The sequence below is a fragment of the Dromiciops gliroides genome, chromosome 2, assembly GCF_019393635.1.
Source record: "Dromiciops gliroides isolate mDroGli1 chromosome 2, mDroGli1.pri, whole genome shotgun sequence".
Lineage (NCBI taxonomy): Eukaryota > Metazoa > Chordata > Mammalia > Microbiotheria > Microbiotheriidae > Dromiciops > Dromiciops gliroides.
In genome coordinates this window covers 374,216,402-374,236,298 of record NC_057862.1, presented here as the reverse complement: position 1 = coordinate 374,236,298, position 19,897 = coordinate 374,216,402, and the positions used below count along the sequence as shown (strand labels likewise).

General features: G+C 47.3%; 1 protein-coding gene across 2 annotated transcripts in view; it reads left to right on the top strand.

Annotated features, from left to right (window-relative positions):
• ANGPT4 (angiopoietin 4) overlaps positions 1–19,897 on the top strand; it is a 78,499-nt gene that overhangs the window by 54,160 nt on the left and 4,442 nt on the right. For both annotated transcript variants that reach the window (XM_043981347.1, XM_043981346.1), the window contains 5 exons: positions 2,469–2,701; positions 9,234–9,349; positions 10,137–10,238; positions 12,906–13,072; positions 19,330–19,460. In XM_043981347.1, the coding sequence (XP_043837282.1) occupies positions 2,469–2,701; positions 9,234–9,349; positions 10,137–10,238; positions 12,906–13,072; positions 19,330–19,460 (749 nt within the window). The remainder of the gene's footprint in view (positions 1–2,468; positions 2,702–9,233; positions 9,350–10,136; positions 10,239–12,905; positions 13,073–19,329; positions 19,461–19,897) is intronic.

Below are 19,897 nucleotides of genomic sequence, written 5' to 3'. Positions count from 1 at the left end.
ACAGAGACAGGGATAGGGATAGGGATAGAGACAGACACAGGGACAGAGACAGAGATAGGGATAAGGATAGAGATATAGAGATAGAGACAGAGACAGGGACAGAGACAGAGACAGAGATAGGGATAGGGATAGGGATAGAGACAGACACAGGGACAGAGACAGAGATAGGGATAAGGATAGAGATATAGAGATAGAGACAGAGACAGGGATAGGGATAGGGATAGAGAAAGAAATGGAGATAGAGACAGACACAGGGACAGAGACAGAGATAGGGATAAGGATAGAGATATAGAGATAGAGACAGAGACAGGGATAGGGATAAGGATAGAGAAAGAAATGGAGATAGAGACAGACACAGGGACAGAGACAGAGATAGGGATAAGGATAGAGATATAGAGATAGAGACAGAGACAGGGACAGAAACAGAGACAGAGATAGGGATAGGGATAGGGATAGAGAAAGAAATGGAGATAGAGACAGAGACAGAGATAGGGATAAGGATAGAGATATAGAGATAGAGACAGAGACAGGGATAGGGATAGGAATAGAGAAAGAAATGGAGATAGAGACAGACACAGGGACAGAGACAGAGATAGGGATAAGGATAGAGATATAGAGATAGAGACAGAGACAGAGACAGAGATAGGGATAGGGATAGGGATAGGGATAGAGACAGACACAGGGACAGAGACAGAGATAGGGATAAGGATAGAGAGATAGAGATAGAGACAGAGACAGGGATAGGGATAGAGAAAGAAATGGAGATAGAGACAGACACAGGGACAGAGACAGAGATAGGGATAAGGATAGAGATATAGAGATAGAGACAGAGACAGGGATAGGGATAGGGATAGAGAAAGAAATGGAGATAGAGACAGACACAGGGACAGAGACAGAGATAGGGATAGGGATAGGGATAGGGATAAGGATAGGGATAGGGATAGGGATAGGGATAGGGATAGGGATAGGGATAGGGATAGGGATAGGGATAGGGATAGAGAAAGAAATGGAGATAGAGATAGAGACAGACACAGGGACAGAGACAGAGACAGAGACAGAGATAGGGATAAGGATAGAGATATAGAGATAGAGACAGAGACAGGGACAGAGACAGAGACAGGGATAGGGATAGAAATAGAGATAGAGATGGAGATAGAGACGGGGGACAGAGATAAGAGACAGAGATAGGGAGAGAGAGACAGAAATAGAGATGGAAATGGAGATTGAGATGGAGATAGAGACAGAGACAGGGATAGAGACAGAGATAGAAACAGACATAGATGGAGATAGAGACAGAGACAGGGATAGAGATAGGGAAAGAAATAGAAATAGAGACAGAGATAGAGATGGAGATGGAGATGAAAAGAGATACAGGGGCAGCTAAGTGGCTCAGTGGATAAAACACCAGCCTTGGATTTAAAACCTGGCCTCAGACACTTGACACATACTAGCTGTGTGACCCTGGGCAAGTCACTTAACCCTCATTGCCCTGAAGAAAAAAAGAAGAAAAGAGATACAGACAGTGACAGAGATAACCATAGGGATAGGAATAGAGACAGAGACAAAGATGGGGACAGAGATAGAAATAAAGATAAAGATCACAGGCCCAGGAATCATCAAGCCTGAGGTACTACTCTACTAAGCAATTAGGTGGTGCAGTGGATAAAGCATAGTACTTAGAATCAGGAAGACATGGTTCACATTGTCTCCAGTGGCAAAGGGGAGGCTGCCTGAGGATTACAGGGGAGGCAAGCAGGGAGAAAAGATGCCTAGGACCAAGTATTCAGGGGTATGAGCTCAACTCCTGCCTCAGACACTTACTAGTTGTATGACCTTGTGCAAGTCATTTAACATCTCTGCCTCAGTTTCCTCATCTGTAAAATGGAGATAATAGTAGCACCTACCTGACAAGGTTGCTATGAAGATAAAATGAATTAACCTGTGTAAAGTGCTTTGCAAACCTTAAAGAACTATGTAAATGCCAGCTACATTATTGACTCCCTATGAGACTTTGAGTGAGGCCCAGCGCATGTAACCCCTCTCTTACCATCAAGTCATCTTTGGATCGATCCATGCTGCCTGTTCCCTGTTCCATGCAGAGTGGTGGGTGTGGGTAGGGTCCTCCCAAGGGAAATTGAAGGAAACTCGAAGGATTGACAGCTCCATCAATCCCAGGTCACCTTCTTCAACTCCAAATACTAACCTTATTTGCAGTCATAGAACATCAGAGCCAGAAAGATCCACAGGACAGAGAATGTTATATAATGTAGTGCTGACAGTGTGAGTGGAGTGGTTCCCAGAACACCCAACCTCAGATCCAGAAGGAGCCTCAATGAGCATCCAGCCCAACCTCATTTTATAGCCAGGCCATGTCCCCACCCCCACCCCCACCCCAGTGAGTCGGTGGTAAATCCTGGCTCCCCGATGGAGCCTTCCCTCTGCCCACCCTGTGTGTTCCTCCTGGGCAGTGTGTTAGAGACACGAGTGCGGGCCATGGAAAGCAAGCACCAGAGTGAGCTGGAGGGCATCCGGGGCGAGAGGGAGAAGCTCCGGCGTCTGGTGAACCGTCAGAGCAGCACCCTGGAGGGCCTAGAGAGGAGCCTGCACGCAGCCAACAGCAACACAAGCCTCCTCCAGAGGCAGCAGCGACAGCTCCTAGACTCCGTACAGCGCCTGGTTCACATTGTCTCCAGCGGCAAAGGTGAGGCTGCCTGAGGACTGCAGGGGAGGCAAGCAGGGGGAAAAGATGCCTGGGACCAAGTATTCAGGGGTATGAACTAGACCTGCTTGATGATGTTCCACAATTCTTTTTTTTTGGGGGGGGGGCTGGGCAATGAGGGTTAAGTGACTTGCCCAGGGTCACACAGCTAGTTAAGTGTCAAGTGTCTGAGGTCACATTTGAACTCAGGTCCTCCTGAATCTAGGGCTGGTGCTTTATCCACTGTGCCCCCAACTTCGATAATTTTTTGTTTTGTTTTGGTTTTGGTTTGTTTTTTGGTTTTTTGCAGGGCAATGGGGGTTAAGTGACTTGCCCAGGGTCACACAGCTAGTGTCAAGTGTCTGAGGCCGGATTTGAACTCAGGTACCCCTGAATTCAGGGCCAGTGCTTTATCCACTGTACCACCTAGCCACCCCAACTTCCATAATTCTTAAAAGTCCAGTTCTGCTTGGGGAAGTCCTTGACCTTGAGCAAGTTACTAAGCCTCAGTTTTGTCATCTGTCAAATGGGTAGAAAAATCATTAGCATCAAAGAAGCATGAGATGTCTGACCTGGAAAACCCCTTAGAGATCATTTAGTCCAACCCCCTCATTTTACAGAATAAGAAACTGTGGCCCAAAGATAAGGGACCAGTGAAGGGATTTCCCCAAGCAAAGTACTAGAAAAGAAGTTACCACTTGACAGAAGGGGTCACAGGACCCTAACAGGTCAAAACATTTGCCTACCCTGTTGCAGTCCTAGGTTTCTAGCTTTTCTTGGGCCCTGGAACTGTCCTTGGCAAAATTCAGGATTCTAGAAGTCCTCATTTCCCCCACCTCAACTACTCCCTCCAGGGCTCTGCATTTTAGTAGTACCTTCTGGGAGTAGCTGAGTAGTGAAGTAGGTATATCTCTGGGCCTGGAGTAAGGAAGACCTGAGTTCAAATCTAGCCTCAGACACTACTAGCTATGTGACCCTGGACAAGTCATTTAACCCTGTTGGCCTCATCTGTCAAATGAGCTGGAGAAGGAAATGGCAAACCCCTCCAGTATCTTTGCCAAGAAAACCCCCAATGGGGTCATGGAGAGTCAGATATGACTGAAACGACTCAACAACAAGTATCTTCTGAGAGACTGACAAGCAGGGAAACACTGATGGTGGAGTTTGAGCAGTGTGGTATAGTCTCCAATTGCTATTGAGAATCAGGACACCTGGGTTCCATTGCTGACTTTCCTTATGACCTTGGACAAAGTCGCTTTTCCTCTGGGGCTTCATTTTTTCCATATGTAAAATAAGGGAATTGGACCAGACTTCTAAAATCCCTTCCAGCCCAGACATTCCTTGTTCTCTAAGATCTATGATATGTAGGGACCCCTGCTAGCACAATCCCGACCTTGCCAGCTTACCCCCAGGGACAGCACTGGTGAGCATAGGCCTACAACCCAGAGAAGCCAGGAAGGCAAAGAATTGAATTTTGGCCTGGGGGTTGGGAGAGTGGGGTGAAGAGGGCCAAACCACCAGGCATGATTTCATGGGGGGATTCTGTGAAGTCCGGAGCCTGGAGCTCTTGAAATTGATCCCAGGTGTGGCTTGCCTATGGATCCTGCCCAGGGCACCATGCCCAGGCCTCACATCTCTCCCAGCCCAAACTCCAGCTGCAGGCAAATCTGCAGGGCAGGCCTCCAGGCACAAGGCAGCCACCTCACCTGGTGTTAGGGGGAAGGATGGGGAAGCCCTTAGAATAAGTGGGGTTTCTTCCCTCCTCAGAACTCCTTACCCAAAGAATTCCCACAATGCCTCCTTCCCCAGTGGCCTATTAATGCAACCCCTGTGTTGTTCCCATTGTTTCTGCCCAACAGAACCTAGGCATCCCTGATTTCTAGTCCAGTACAGGGTCAGGCTGGCCCACAGGGAAGCAGAGCATTCTCTGAGGAAGAGTCAGTGTATAAAATGAACCAACAGAACATGCATATTAAGTGTGGTGGATGGAGAGAGAAAACCCAATTCCCAGTTTCAGGGGTTTGCTTTTGTGTGTGACCTTGAACAAGTCACTCCCTCTCAGAGCCTCAGTTTCCTTTTCTGTAAAATGAGACTGATAGCCCCTGCCCTGCCTCCCTCATAGGGATATTGTGAGGATTAGATGAAACAGCCAATGGGAAAGTGCTTTGTAAAACGCTAAAGAAATGTGAGCCAAGGGGCAGCTAGGTGGCCCAGTGGATAGAGCAACGGCCCTGGATTCAGGAGGACCTGAGTTCAAATCCAACCTCAGACACTTGACACTTACTAGCTGTGTGACCCTGGGCAAGTCACTTAACCCCAAGTGCCTCAAAAAAATGAAAAAAAAAGAAATGTGAGCTAATATTCTTCTTGTCTCCCATTTCCAAGCCACCCTAAATACCAGCTGTCAACATAATCATCCTAATGTATAGCTTCAACCATGTCCCCCCTTTGCTCAAACACTGCTTTCCTCTACTCCCCAGACCCCGTCTCTAATTTTAAGACTCCTCTAGGCTCAGCTTAGTTGCCACCTCCTCCGTGAAGCCTCCCCTTGTCCCTGAGCTGAAAGGGAGCTCTTCCTCCCCCACTTGTCCCAGAGCACTTGGTCTAAATTTCACCTTAGGTCCTATCACACTGGCAGGTCATTTTTATCTTTGTGTCCCAGTCCCAAGCACAGGCTATTGTATATAATGGGTGCTCTGTAAATGTCCAATGAACTGAATGGGAAGCAATGTAACACCACAGAAGGGTCTCAGGATTTGGAGTCAGAGGTCCTGGGTTCAAATCCCTGAGCCATCACTTGGCCTGCTCACCTCCCCTCTTGAGGTTTCCTCAGTTACCTCAACTATAAAATCAGGGGCTTGGACTAGATAATACCTAGAGTTCCTTCTTGGCCTTTTTTTGGGGGGGGGCAGGGCAATGAGGGTTAAGTGACTTGCCCAAGGTCACACAGCTAGTAAGTGTCAAGTGTCTGAGGCCAGATTTGAACTTGGGTCCTCCTGAATCCAGGGCCAGTACTTTATTCACTGTGCTGCCTAGCTGCCCTGGAGTCTCTTCTAAAAGGCAATTAGGTGGCTCAGTGGATAGAAAGCTAGGCCTGGAGTCAGGAAGATTAGAATTCAAATCTGACCTCAGATACTAATTTGTTGTATGACCCTGAACAAGTCATTCAACCCAGTTTGCCTCAGTTTCCTCATCTGTAAAATGAGCTGAAGAAAGAAATGACAAACCACTTCAGAATCTTGGCCAAGAAAAGTCCAAATAGACTCACAGAGAGTCAGACACAACTGGGGTCACAGACAGTCAGACACTACTGAAAAATGACTTAACAACAAGAGTCCTTTCTGGCTCTAAGTCCATGTTCCCAATGGGAGGAAATACATGAAAGAGAGATAACAGAGGCAGTCCCAAAAGTCTAAATGCAATTTGAAACTATTAAAGCTTAAAACTGCACCAAGACTTTGGGGACACTCTGTATTTACAACAAACAATAACAAGAAGTATTGATTAAGCCGGGCAAGCTGTGTGCCCTGAATTTTGCCTTGAATTCAGTCTATGACCTGTGGGCTCAGATGATCTCCATGGGGCCTATCAAATCAATGACAGTCATGTTAACATCTCTTCCATTCCCGTATTCTGTTGGATCAACTTAGAGATGACCTAGCCCCGCCCCCTCCCATTTTATAGAAGAAAGTGAGGCCCTGAAGTGTCATGCGAATTGTCTGAGGTCCCACAAGTATCAAGCATTAGAGTTCTTAGGCCACCCCAGATTGAGATCTGTGATCCTGCCACTTCTCATCTGTGGGTCTTCGGCTGTTTTGTCCGAAAAAGGAGGACAAGAATATCGTATCTAGAGGGCAGCTAGGTGGTGCAGTGGATAAAGCACTGGCCCTGGATTCAGGAGGACCTGAGTTCAAATCCAACCTCATACACTTGACACTTACTAGCTGTGTGACCCTGGGCAAGTCACTTAACCCCCATTGCCCCGCAAAAAAAATAAAAGAATATCATATCTGCTCGGTGAGTTCCTTCCACTCGCAGACCCTCCTCCCACACCCCCTTCTCCAGGGGCCCAGTCAAAAATAAGAAGCCGCACTTCCTCCGCTCAGTGGCCAGACTACCTGTCAGTTGTAGTTCATCGCCCCTGTTGGCCTTGAGATCCTGCCAAGCCCCGGAGGAGCCAGAGTTTGGGTAGTCTCACAGCCAAAACCACCTCTGAGATTACATTAAATAAATAGTTTTGGGGGTAGAAGTTGTTAACATTCCCTGCTTGTTTGTTTTTAAATATTGTATCATTTCCCAGCGGGGGTCCCCGGGAGCCAGATCCACTGTGGTGCTTCTCAAACACTGCCTAGAAAATAGTTCAACATGATCCGGGGCCTTCCGGGACAGATGGAGACCTCAGGGGCCCCTTTCTGCTTTTCTGGCCCAGCCCCCCCCCCATCCTGAGAAATGGACAGACTAGAGCCCATGGAGCAGGGGCCAGCAGTGACAGGCAATGGTGAGGGAAGGAGCAAATGAGAATTAATTAAGCACCTACTGTGTGCCGGGCACTGGGCTGAGAGCTTTCCAATTATTATCTCATTTGATCTTCACAGCTGTCCAGGGAGGTAGGGCCTATTATTACCCCCATTTTACAGTTGAAGAAACTGAAGCAGACAGAGGTTAAGTAACAAGAAAATTACATGACCTGGGTTGCACAAGATAGGGAGGCAGAAGCTTTGGAGTCAAAGGACCTGGATTCAAATCCCACGATGTTTACTACCTGTTTCTTCATCATCATCATCATTCTACCTGTGTATTATAAAATGGGAGGGGTGGGGCTAGGTCATCTCTAAGTTGAAAGAATCTTTGAGAAGACCCTATCTCTCCAATCCTAAGTGAATAGCACTTCTAGAAGCAGAATCAGGTAAATGTTAAGACTGACTCTACAGGATATCATAGGACCTTAGACCATAGAGACATCTGAGCTGGAAAGGGCCTGGATCTAGAACCAGCAATTCTGGCACCTAGCTGAAAGACCATGGCCCAGGGAAGTCAAGGGTCAAGGGTGAGAAGAAGGAGGAGGATGGTAATCATAGCTAGCATTTAGATAGTAATTTTAAGTTTGCCAAGGGCTTTACGTATGTTCTTAAGGCCTCTTAGTAGCTCCCACCTCCTACCTGGCACATTGCCCCTTGTAAGGGAGATCAGAACCCATGGTATGGGCCCATGGGGCCTGTAACTCATTCTTGTCCCTCAGAGGACAAGAGGGAAAGAAGAGGGGAAAGGACACTTCATTTGGTACTTCTCTTCACTAATTGTTCTTACTAACTCAGTATTGAACTCAGTTGTTTCTACCTATTGAAGTGCTTTCTAAATTTCGACGCCATAGGGAAAAGCTCCATTGGCCTCACTCTAGTTACACTTCAGCATAAAACAGAAAAATGGTAGAATTCTAAGGGACCTCAGAACATAGAACATTAGAACTAGAAGGGACTTTAGAATGTAGAATGTTAGAGCAGGAAAGAACCTGCTCCAAACCTTCAGTTTACAGAGGTGTGAACCAAGGCCCAGAGAGGGACAGAGACTGGCCTAAGTTCACACAGCAAGTCAATGGTAGAGCCACAGTTTCTGCCTCCCACAAGTGAGCTCCTTCACTGCACCAGTGTGAAGCAATGCTGGGGAAGAAGAAAAGCAGACACAAGATTTGGAATCAGAGGACCTAGGTTCAGATACAGGATTAATTATTTACTGCCTGTATGACCTTGGACAAGTCACTTCTTCCTCTGAAAAGTGTATGTGTTTGGGGGAGGCAGGGTGATGAATTAGATCAGGGCTTCTGAAACTTTTTCCACTCGCAACCCCTTTTTGCCCAAGAAATCTTTACGCCACCCCAGGTATATATAAGTATATAAAATAGGTGTGCATAACCTTTTACTGGTGCCAAATTTTTCCCGACCCCCACATTCAGTTATGAGAACCCAGATGGGGTCATGACCCACAGTTTAAGAAGCTAGCCTCCGAGGTCCTTTTCGGCTCTAAATCTATGATCCTAAGTCCCTCAGAGGTGCCATTTGGATCTTGGAGACCTATAGCAGAGGGACAATTAACAGTGTGAGAGGACCTGGTGTGACCCTCTCCCATCCCCCAGGCCTCCCTGGTGGGAGCCTATGGGTGTGTATCTATAGGACAGAATGGGAGGCTGGAAGTAATTGGAACTCATACAGACCATGTAGAGTCTTAGGGACCCCCCAAGTCAGAGTGGGGGACAGAGCATCAGCCTGGGACCTCACTTCTAGCCCTCACTCACCACTAACTCGCTATGTGACCTGAGGCGATTCATTTCCCCTTTTCCAAGTCTCAGTTCTCCTATCTATAAAATGGGGGTGCTAATCCTCACCCTGTCTCCCTCACCTAACTGTTGTGAGGATCAAAGGAGGTGCGTGTGTAAACTGTGAAGGACAGAAAAGATGTAAGAGATGGCCCGCCCTGCCCTGACCCCTTGTACTTTCCCCCATTTTCACCACCTTCCCTTTTTTGCCTTTGTACACTCCAGCTCTGTTACAGAAGGATGAGCGACCCTTCCAGGACTGTTGGGAAATCCGTCTCTCCGGGGTCAATGTCAGTGGTGTCTACACTATCCACGTGGCCAACTGGACGGAGCCCAAAAAGGTCGGGGGATGGGGGTTGGGGGTGGGGGCCCCCTTGGCTTTCTACCCAGGGCCATCAAGCAGAGATATTCACCAAACTCCAAGAATCTTAATCCAAACCTCCTAGAGCACCAGCCCTGGAGTCAGGAGTACCTGAGTTCAAATCCAGCCTCAGACACTTAACACTTACTAGCTGTGTGACCCTAGGCAAGTCACTTAACCCCAATTGCCTCACTAAAAAAAAAAATCCAAACCCCCATTTTATAGACTAAGAAATGGAGGCCCAGTCACACAGTCAGTTAGTAGTGAAGCTGTGACTGGAACTCAAATTTCCTGACTCCTGAACTAAGGCTGTTTCTAACATCACACTGCCTTGTGGTCCCCCTGCCCTCACTGCCCTGAATACTTGTAGCCCTTTGAGCCTACGGCTCCCAGAGATACCTAGGACACCCCTTCTCTGCTAGGTCCTTGGGGATCTCCTTGGCAGGAGCTACCACAGAGGAACAGGAATTGTAGTGGGGAAATCAGGACAGTTGGAACACTTCCTGTTACATTAGGGAGAGAAGTGTAGGGGTGGGAGTGGGAGCAACAATAGGGACCCTCTTTAGAACTTCTTGTCTTGAATCCTGACCCCAGGAGTTCCAAGGACAGTGAGTCTTGTAGAAGGGATTGACCAGGTCTGCTGGGAGGGGGGGGGGGGTAAATTTCCTGTGGTAAGAGAAGACACCTAAAAAAGAGTCATTTGTTTCTCCTTTCTTTCATTCACCTGTTCATTCAAATGTGACCCCAGACAATCTCTTTCCCCACAGGTATACTGTGACATGGAGACCACTGGTGGGGGGTGGACTCTCATTCAGCGCCGAGTGAATGGCAGTGTAAACTTCCAAAGGAACTGGAAAGATTACAAACAGGTAATGTCTCCCAGGACACCCAGGCCTATTGGGTTCAAGGGGCAGGAAGCTCCCTGGGGGCTGGGAAACAACCTGTCTGCCTACCTGCCTCCCCCTCCACACCATGGGTTTACTTTTCTGTGTCAGCATCAGTCTTCGATAACTTCATAGGCTCTCCTTCCCCTTGGTACACTTCCTAGCCTTCCAGACCCTACTGCCCATCAGATCCCTAATGAGGAAGGACAAAAAGGCTCTTTGTGTGTATGTGTGGTTTAGTGGAAAGGGAGAGGATGTGTGACATAAAGCTGTAGTACCAAACTCAAATAGAAAAGGGGCCACCAAACCATATATAAGGATTCTTCCTATCATATATCAACTTAGAAAACCACATATTAACATTATCTGTGTTTTATTGTATTTTTCATTTATTTCATTAAATTATTTCTCAATTACATTTTCATCTGGTTCAGGCCACAGGAGGGCAATGTGCATTGGTGAAGGGAGTTTCCTCCCAAGGAGTTCCATATACTAATGAAATCTCTGGTCCACACCAAACAATAAAGAGAGGGAAAGGGGAGAGTAGAAAGTATAATGACCTTAGAATCAGGAGCCCTGGTCTCTTATCCTTGCTCCAACATGTATGAACTGTGTGACCCAGAGCAAGTCATTTCCTTTCTTTGAATCTGATTCCTCCTTTGTATAAATGAACATGCATTTATCAAGCACCTACTATATGCCAACTTCTATACTAGGCACTGAGATACAAAAACAACGATGAAATAATCCCTGACCTTAAAATGTTTAGAATCTATTGGGAGAGACAACATATATGTATATAAACATGGGCAAAATTAATACACAGAGACCAATTCAAAGGTTATTGCAATTGTCCAAGTGAGAGTTGGTGGGGCTAGAACAAGGATGGGACGATGTGAGCAGAGAGGAGCTGGATAGGAGAAAAACTGGAGCTCCGGGGAGAGACTAAGTGCTGCAAATACAATCTGGAAGTCATCTGCATAGAGATGATAATTAAACCCATAAGAACTGAGGAGGTTACCAAGGCAGAGTGTAGAGAGAGGAGAAGAGGGAAGGAAGAAAAGAAATAAGCATTTAGTAAGTGCCAACTATGTGCTAAGCACTTTCAAAATATCTCATTTGATCCTCACCACAACCGTAGGAGTTAGGTAGTATTAATTTTCCCATTTTACAGATGAGGAAACTGAGGCAAACAGGGATTAAATAATGTGTCTGAAGGTGGATCAGGTCTTCCTGATTCCAGGCCCAGGGCGCTATCTACTATGTCACCTAACTGCCTATTTGATGCCGCTCAATGATGTCAAATGCTGCAGAGGTCAAGAAAGATAAGAAATTACTAAAAAAAAAAAAAAAACCTATTGCATCTGGCCACTCAAAGATCACTGGTAGATTTGGAAAGAACAGTTTCAGATGAGTTGGGAGGTCAGAAAGACAGATGGCAAAAAACTGAGAAGTGAGTGAAAAGAGAGAAAATGCAGATGGTGTCACCAGCTTTTTTCCAGGCATTTGACTGTGAGCGGGGACAGAGATGTAGTCATATCTTGAGAGAGTATGTAGGATCATTGAGGGTTTTTTAAAGAGAAAGAAAGAGACAGACACAGAAAGAGACACAGAGAGAGAGAGACAAAAAGAGAAATGGGAGGACTGGGCTGGCATTTATTAATCATTTACTATATGTCACATACTGTGCTGACAGATACAAATATAAGCAAACAAGATAATAATACCTGGCCTCAGGGAGCTTATATTCTAATGGGAGAACACAACATTTTAAAACAGGATACTGGACAGCTGTGTTCAAGGTAAAGGGGGCCTGGCAAGAAGACCCCAGGCAGTGGTGTGGAGGCCTGAGGGAGAGCCAGGAATTGAGTCCTACTATGGCAGGGGGGGGGTGATAATAGTCACAAAATGAGGCCCAAAATGAAGCTGGGACACCACAAACAGTAGATTGGATGAGGGAGACCTGGGACATTCTCCAAAACAGGCCGCAGGCCTCATGGGGCTGCTGCAAAGAATGCATTTTGTTAACCTTAAAGAACTAAAGCAGGGGTTCCTGATGTGGGGTCTGGGAATTTGCTTTAAAAATTTTTTTCAATGACTATATTTCACTATAATTGGTTTCCTTTATCATCCTGTGTATTTTATTTTCTGAATTTAAAAACATAACTCCAAGGAGGGGTCCGTAGGCCTTACTAGTCTGCCAGAGGGGCCCGTAACACCCAAAAAGGTTAAGAACCTCTGAACTAGAGGCATGTGAGTTATTATTGTTATTATTGTCATCATCACCACCACCATCATCATCCCCAAGTGAGAGAGGAGGCTGATGGGGGGGGATCCAGAGGCTGATCCTGCCTGGACCTCAGAGGGTCAGTGCACGGTGTCAGAGCCTTTCCTGAGAGCAGGCCCAGTGAGAGGGGGAGACAAGCAAAAGCATGGTGGTTGTGGAACAGGGACTGAAAGAGCAGGGAAGTCAAAGGAGACACCAAGAATGGGGAGAAACAGCTGAGAAGGATGCTACTGAATGCTGATTGGCCAGACTTGCCTCATGCTGGGTCTGCCTCCAGCCACACATCTCTGGTTCTGGGCCACATCCCTTCCCTGGCTCGAGCTCACCTCACCCATCTGTTCCCCTTGCCCTTCTTCCCCTCACAGGGCTTTGGCGATGCTGCCGGTGAATACTGGCTGGGCAATGAAGCGCTGCACCAGCTCACCAGCCAGGCGTCCTATGCCCTGAGGGTGGAGCTGCTGGACTGGGAAGGGAACCGGGCTTACGCACAGTATGAGCGAATCCAGCTGGGGAGTGAGCAGCAGTTCTACAGGTGGGGAGCGGAGGGCGGGCTAGGGCTCGGGAAGGGGGTGCTGAGCTCTCTGGGAGTTCCCTACAGTCCCAGCCCAGGCCATTAGGCTCTAGGTGGCCAGGCTGGCAGGGTCAGAGATGACAGACAGCGGGTCAGGCCCTGGGTGGGACCAACCACCGCCATATGTCCCCCATTCAGACTCACGTCACTAAGAGCCCAAGAGAGTGGAGACTCCTCCTCTGGAGGCAGCAATTCCAAGGCTCTATGCCCAATGAGGTCGGGTAGAGGGGAAGGCCTGTTAGCACCAATAAGGGAGCCTAAAGAGACACTGGAACTCATTAAGTCCAGACTCTTCAGTTGACAGAGAAAACTGAGGTCCAGAGAACGGATGGAACCAAGTAGTCCAAGGTCCCACAATGAGTTTAGTAGCAGAAGAACACCAGAACCCAGGTCTCTAGAACCTTTCAACCAAGCAGAGAATGCTGGTTCTAAGCTTTACAAAATAGAGGCCTAGCAAAATCGAGCAAAAGAGCTGGATCTCAAAGGGAAGGAAAAACTGTCCTCAAGACTGGCTTTGCCTTAATCAATCCAGCAAATATTGACTATTTATTAAGCACTTGCAAGAGTTAAGGGACTTGCTCGGGGTCACACAGCTAATGAGTGTAGGAAGGAGGATTTGAAGCCAGCCTTCTGGGTCCACCATCTCCGCAAAGTAACCCCTTAGGGCTGTTGGGAAGAAAGCTTTTTAAGCCACACATGACTAGGAATGGGAATTATTGTTGTAGTTTGTCTCCCAACAAGCATTTATTCAGTGCCTACTATATATCTGGCACAGTACTAAGTGCTAAGGATAAAAAAAATCCAAGTAGTCCCTGTCCTCAAGGAGCTTCCCTGACTATCTCCCACTATCCATTTGCCTCCATTACCTGTCCCCAGCTGAAAATCACATCTTGTTCTCAGATTTTCCTAGAGCATTTGTCTGAATCTAATAATGAGGCTGACAATATGTACCTATATAGATAAATACAAAACACATACAAGGTAACTTTGGGGGTGGGGGGAGTTGCTGGGAAGGAAAGTACCAGCAACCAGGGAACCTAAGAAAAGGGCCCTAAAGAAGGTGACATAAGTTGAATCTTAAAGGAAACCAGGAAAGGGCGAGGCATACTAGGCCTGGGAGACGATACAAAGGCATGGGGGTGGGAAATGAGGAATAATATGTGAAGAACAGTAAGCAGGCCAATATAACTGAATTGCAGAGTGAATGGAGGGGGAGTAATGTGTGATAAGACCACAAGGGTAGAATGGGATCAGGAGGTAAATTAGTTTAAATCCTAACCAAAGCAGTTTAAATTTGATCCCAGAAGTAATAGGGAGCTTTAGTTTGTTGAGTAGTAGGGTCAGCCTTGTGATTTAAGGAAATTACTTTGTCAGCTTTATAGAGGATGGGCTGGAAAAGGGAGAGACTTGAGGCTGGGAAACCAATTAAGAAGCTATTGCGGGGCAGCTAGGTGGTGCAGTGCATAGAGCACCGGCCCTGGTTTCAGGAGGACCTGAGTTCAAATCCAGCCTCAAACACTTAACACTTACTAGCTGTGTGACCCTGGGCAAGTCACTTAACCCCAATTGCCTCACCAAAAAAAAAGAAGAAGCTATTGCAAATGACCCAGGCAAGAGGAGATGAGGGCCTGAACTAGGCTGATGGCCTTGTGCATGGAGAGAAGGAGAAAAATGGGAAAGATGTTGTGGAAGCAGAAATAAGACTTGGAAACTTATTGGATACATGGGGGGACACCAAATCTGGGTAAATGGAAAGATGGTGGTTCCCTTGACAGTTGTTGTTTGTCCTTTGTTCTCGAAGAGGACCATGACATCGGGTGATGTCATGACTTGCAGTGAACTGAATTTTTAGTGAGGGAGAGCTGTGCGAGGTCACCAACCTCACTCTCTCCTCCAGAGCCATCTGGGTCCAGTGGCAAGATATAGATCAGGAAGACTGGAGATGGCCCCAGATATTTTTTTTAATAGAAATTGACAGTAATAAGGAAATTCAAAAGAGGAATGGGTGAGGGTAATGGGAGCAGATGATGAATTTGGTTTGAGACACAGTGAGTTTGAACATTCCATCCAGTCTGACATGTTCAATAAGCAGGTGGTGATGTGAGGCTGAAACTTAATATAGAGAGCTAGGTCCAGGGCATGCTAAAGCTAGCTCATGCTTGCTGGTGAGAGTGCATTGTTAAATTTTCAGTGTGAGCGTTGGAACTGGTTTCTAAATATTTATCAGCACCCCCCTGGTTGGACTGCATATATAAATTGGGGAACTATCTGCACAGAGATGATAATTAGTTCTTATTATAAGGGTAAGGTGGGTACCACCTGGACACAAATATAACACAAGGTAGAATGCAATAGAGACAGAGGGGAACTCCAGACAAATGCTCCAGGAAAATCTGAGAACAAGCTACAATTTTCAGTGCCAACTGGGAGTGGGGTGGGTATAGGGGGTGGTGGGAGACAGTCAGGGAAGGATTCATGGAGGAAGTAGCTCCCAAAAGGTAGAGATGAGAAAGGAGGCCCTCCTTGGCAGGGGAGACGGCCTATGAGGGAAGGAGATGTCAGGGTACCTGGTAGTTCAGGCCTGCAGGAGCCATGGGCAGGAAGGAGAGTAGGGCTGTTGAGCATTCTATCCAGCTCTTACTGTTTGCCAGGCACCGTGTGAGATAAGTCTGGGACAACAGGCCCAAAGCAGATTGCAGAGGGCCTTCAGTGGCAGACAGAGGAATTTTTGTTTTGTCATAAAGACAACAGGGAAATACAAAGTTTTGTGAGCAGGGGAGTGATATGGTGGGGAGTGATGTACAGGGCCCAAAAGAGCTTGTGCTCCTGGCTCACCATATAATGGGGGAGAAGGGGCTCTCCTTTTGCCTGGGAAACCCAGGAGGAACCTTAGGGATAGGGAGGGTGGAGAGAGAGCAGAAGAAGCATCAAAAACCTGAGCCTCGGGGCAGCTAGGTGGCACAGTAGATAGAGCACCGGCCCTGGAGTCAGGAGTACCCGAGTTCAAATCTGGCCTCAGACACTTAACACTTACTAGCTGTATGACCCTGGGCAAGTCACTTAACCCCAATTGCCTCACTAAAAAAACAAACAAACAAACAAACAAAAAAACACCTGAGCCTCTCAGGCAGCTAGGTGGCACAGTGGATAGAGCACTGGCCCTGAATTCAGGAGGACCTGAGTTCAAATCCAACCTCAGATACTTGACTCTTACTAGCTGTGTGATCCTGGGCAAGTCACTTAACCCTCGTTGCTCCACAAAAAACAAAAACAAAAACAAAAAAACTGAGCCTCCCATCCTCTGCCAGGTGACCTGACCACTTTGCTGTGAATGAGTTTCCTTCCTCATGCTTCTTCTTCCATTGTGATAATGGTCCAGCACAGAGACCAAAGCCCCATCTCTGAGAGCTCAGAGGAAGGAAGGAATGGGCCAAGATGATCTGGGAAGGCTTCCCCAGGGAAGGAGCTTTGGGCTGGGGCTTGATAAATAGATAGATTAGAGAGAGGTAGAAAGGAACAAGGAGGGCCCTTCAGGCCTCGGGAACAGTGGGAACCAGAGAAGTCTAGCCTGTTCCCAGAACACTGCAGCCTGGTGGCAGTGGAGAATCTATATGGGATAGTACCAATGACTGGTCCAAGGCATTACATTCCTAAGAACTATATAGACCTTATCATGGTAAGGCAAAGCCTCTGGCTGTGCATGTACCACTGACTTTATCTGCTCCTCAATAAGCATTAAGTGCTTACCCTGTCTTAGGCCTGTACTAAGAGCTAGGAATACAAAAAGCGGCAAAAATGTGGTTTCTGCCCTCAAGGAACTCACATTCTAATGCGAGAGACAGTGTGCAAACACCTATGTCCACACCGAGTATCTCCAGAGTAGGCAGAAGGTGCCTTCAGAAGCAAAGGTACCTGGGAGGAGTGGGAATGGGTGGGTGTGTGCCCAGGCAGGCTCTGCTGCAGAAGGTAGGATTTGGGCTGACATGTCCAGACATGTTCCCATGCTTTAGAAAGCAGGCCAATGAGTGGAGAAAGGTACAGAGAAGTCAGCTGAAGACAGTGAAGTGTAGGCATTCATTGGGCAGTGGGGGCTTCCTCTAACAGGAGAATCAGGAAAGGTGGTTTGGGGGCATGTGGTGGAGATCCTTGAACACCAGTTCAGATTTTGTCCTACAGACAATGAGGAGCCATGGGTGGTCTGTAGCTGGGATTTAATTTCTCCCCTTGTACTCCTCTCTTCCCACCCCCCCTCATCACACACCCCTCCACTCCCAGCCAGGAATGAAAGCCAGAGGCTCTTAGGGAGGGGCCAAGCACTCTTAGGCCAGGCTGGCTAGGCCTCAGTGGATCAGGGAGACATTTCAGTTTGGCTGCTTCCCAGCAAGGTAGAAGGCTGTGGGAAGCCTGGCTCCCCAGTGGGCCCCAAGGTTGCTACTTGTCTGGGAGTACTTCCCAACCTCCTCCCAAAGTCAAGTCCTGGGCTAAGGCAGATACATACACATATGAGCTCCCTCTCCTAGGGGCAGTGCAAGAAACACATACCTGTTGACTATCACCGCCATACATATCCACAAACTGAAGCCAGAGGGACACACACAAACACAGAGAAAAGCAGTTATGCCGGCACGGACACACAGACACCTACAAATATGTAAAGGCCCAATGATACATTCAAACACAGATAAAGCCAAACACAGGCAGTCATAGAGGCAATATGATCACACATCCCCCCCCACTCCCACAAATCCACATAAATATTCACAGACATACATTTGTAAACACAAATATGCACACCAAAACATGCACAAATTCATATGCGTAAACACAGTTACAAATACACATGCAGAAAAATACAAGCACATGCCCAACTAGACACATACCCCTGAATATAACCACACAGAGAGGTACACAAGCATGACAAAAGAAGTGATTCACAGTTTGGCATATATCTGTATATGTGTGTGTGTGTTGTATGTATATGCACAAATACATACACATGCATGGTATATGTGTGTGTACATTCACACTACATTCATAGAACGGACTGATGGTCTAAAACCCAAACCTATTGCAAGCAAGCCTCCTGGAAAGCAATTCAGCTTGTCTAAAAACAGAGAAGCGAAAGGGCTGCCCCTCCCCTGGCCTGCTATGTGATGGGGACTGTGCTCAAGAGGCACTGTCTTGTGGGGGAAAGAACCCTAGACTTAGAATCAGGAGATACCAGCTTCAGATACCTACTAGCTTTGTGACCATGGGCAAGCCACTTGATTCTTCTGAACCCCAGTGTTCTCATCTGTAAAATGGGGGTAAAAATACCTGGAGTGACTTACAGTACATTAGAAGGTTGTGGTGAGTATCAAGTAGATGATGTACATATGGGATGACCAAAAGTTTTAATGCAATTTAAGCTATGAAAGATTTAAAACTGTACTAAGACATGTTTTGAGACATGTTTTACATAAAGGACTAGGTAAATGCCCTTTGGGAAGTGGGAGTAGGGGTGGAGAGAGAAAGAGAGAGAGAGAGAGAGAGAGAGAGAGAGAGAGAGAGAGAGAGAGAATGAATGAGGTCCTAAGACTTGGATCCTCTCCTGAGAGAGCTCACCATACCTAGCTGAAAAGATCACTAGCCATCTTGGGCAGATTCTTTCTGCCCAGGTCCCAGTGAAGCTTACAGACAGGGAAGGCTGGAGGAATGCAAGGGAAGGAGAGCTTGCTGGGAATTGGCATGGTCAAGGAAGGCTTCCTAGGGAAGACCACCTGAGTCTTAAAATTGCAGAATTTGGAGAGGCTTATGGGGCTTTCTAAGAGGCAGAGAGACAGAGGACAGATTATAGTGACACCAGAAGTTCCAAGGAGGCTTCACCTGGTGTGTGCTGCCACACACCACCCCCCACCTCCAGGTCTCATGGTAACCCATGGTCTCTCTGGAAATGCCCTCCTGTTTCAGCCCACCCAGCCCATCTCCTTAGAGATTGGCTCTTTGTGCTTCTCAGGACCCGAGCTCTGTCCCTTAATAAACTCAACCCCATCTGAGTGGATGGGAGCTTTCTGGAGGGCTTCCCCACCCTTCCCCCTCCTGGGAATACAATGTTTTCACAGGCTGAATCCACTCTCGCCTAGCTTTCATTCCTTATTCTTTCTGCTCCTCTTTCCTTCCATTCCCCTCTGTCCCCTGCCCTTCTGACCTGTCCCTTATGGGGGTACTGGGATCTCCAGGTTGACACTGAAGGAATACAGTGGCACAGCGGGTCACCAGAGTGGCTTGGTCCTCCAGGGCACCAACTTTAGCACCCGAGATTCTGACAATGACAACTGTCTTTGCAAGTGCGCCCAGATGCTGTCTGGAGGTGAGGACCAGGGCTGAGTGGAGAGAGATGGGAGAGGGGAGGGAAAGGGGAGGGAAAGACAAATGGGGGAGCTAGCCCTAATGCTCCTCTTCTACTAAACCTCTACCACCAGCAATTATTCAACAAACACTTATGCACCTATCTACTGCTTAAAGAGCACTATGTTCAGCAAAGAATGTACTTAGCTAACCACAGCTCACATTTCTAAGCACCTTGTTATATTTAACAGATCTTGTGCTCAACCCAAGTACTCAAGAGCTTGCAGTAGGCTAGGCAGAAGGTTAAGGCACAAACATAAATAACTATGCACGTAACATTACATAACTAGGTCATATAACTTCTAATGGCTAGCACCATCAGCAGGCAGCTGGGCCTTGGCGCAACACATCCACATGGACAAGTGCTCCCATTCTCCCCAGGTCAGAGTTGTTGCCACT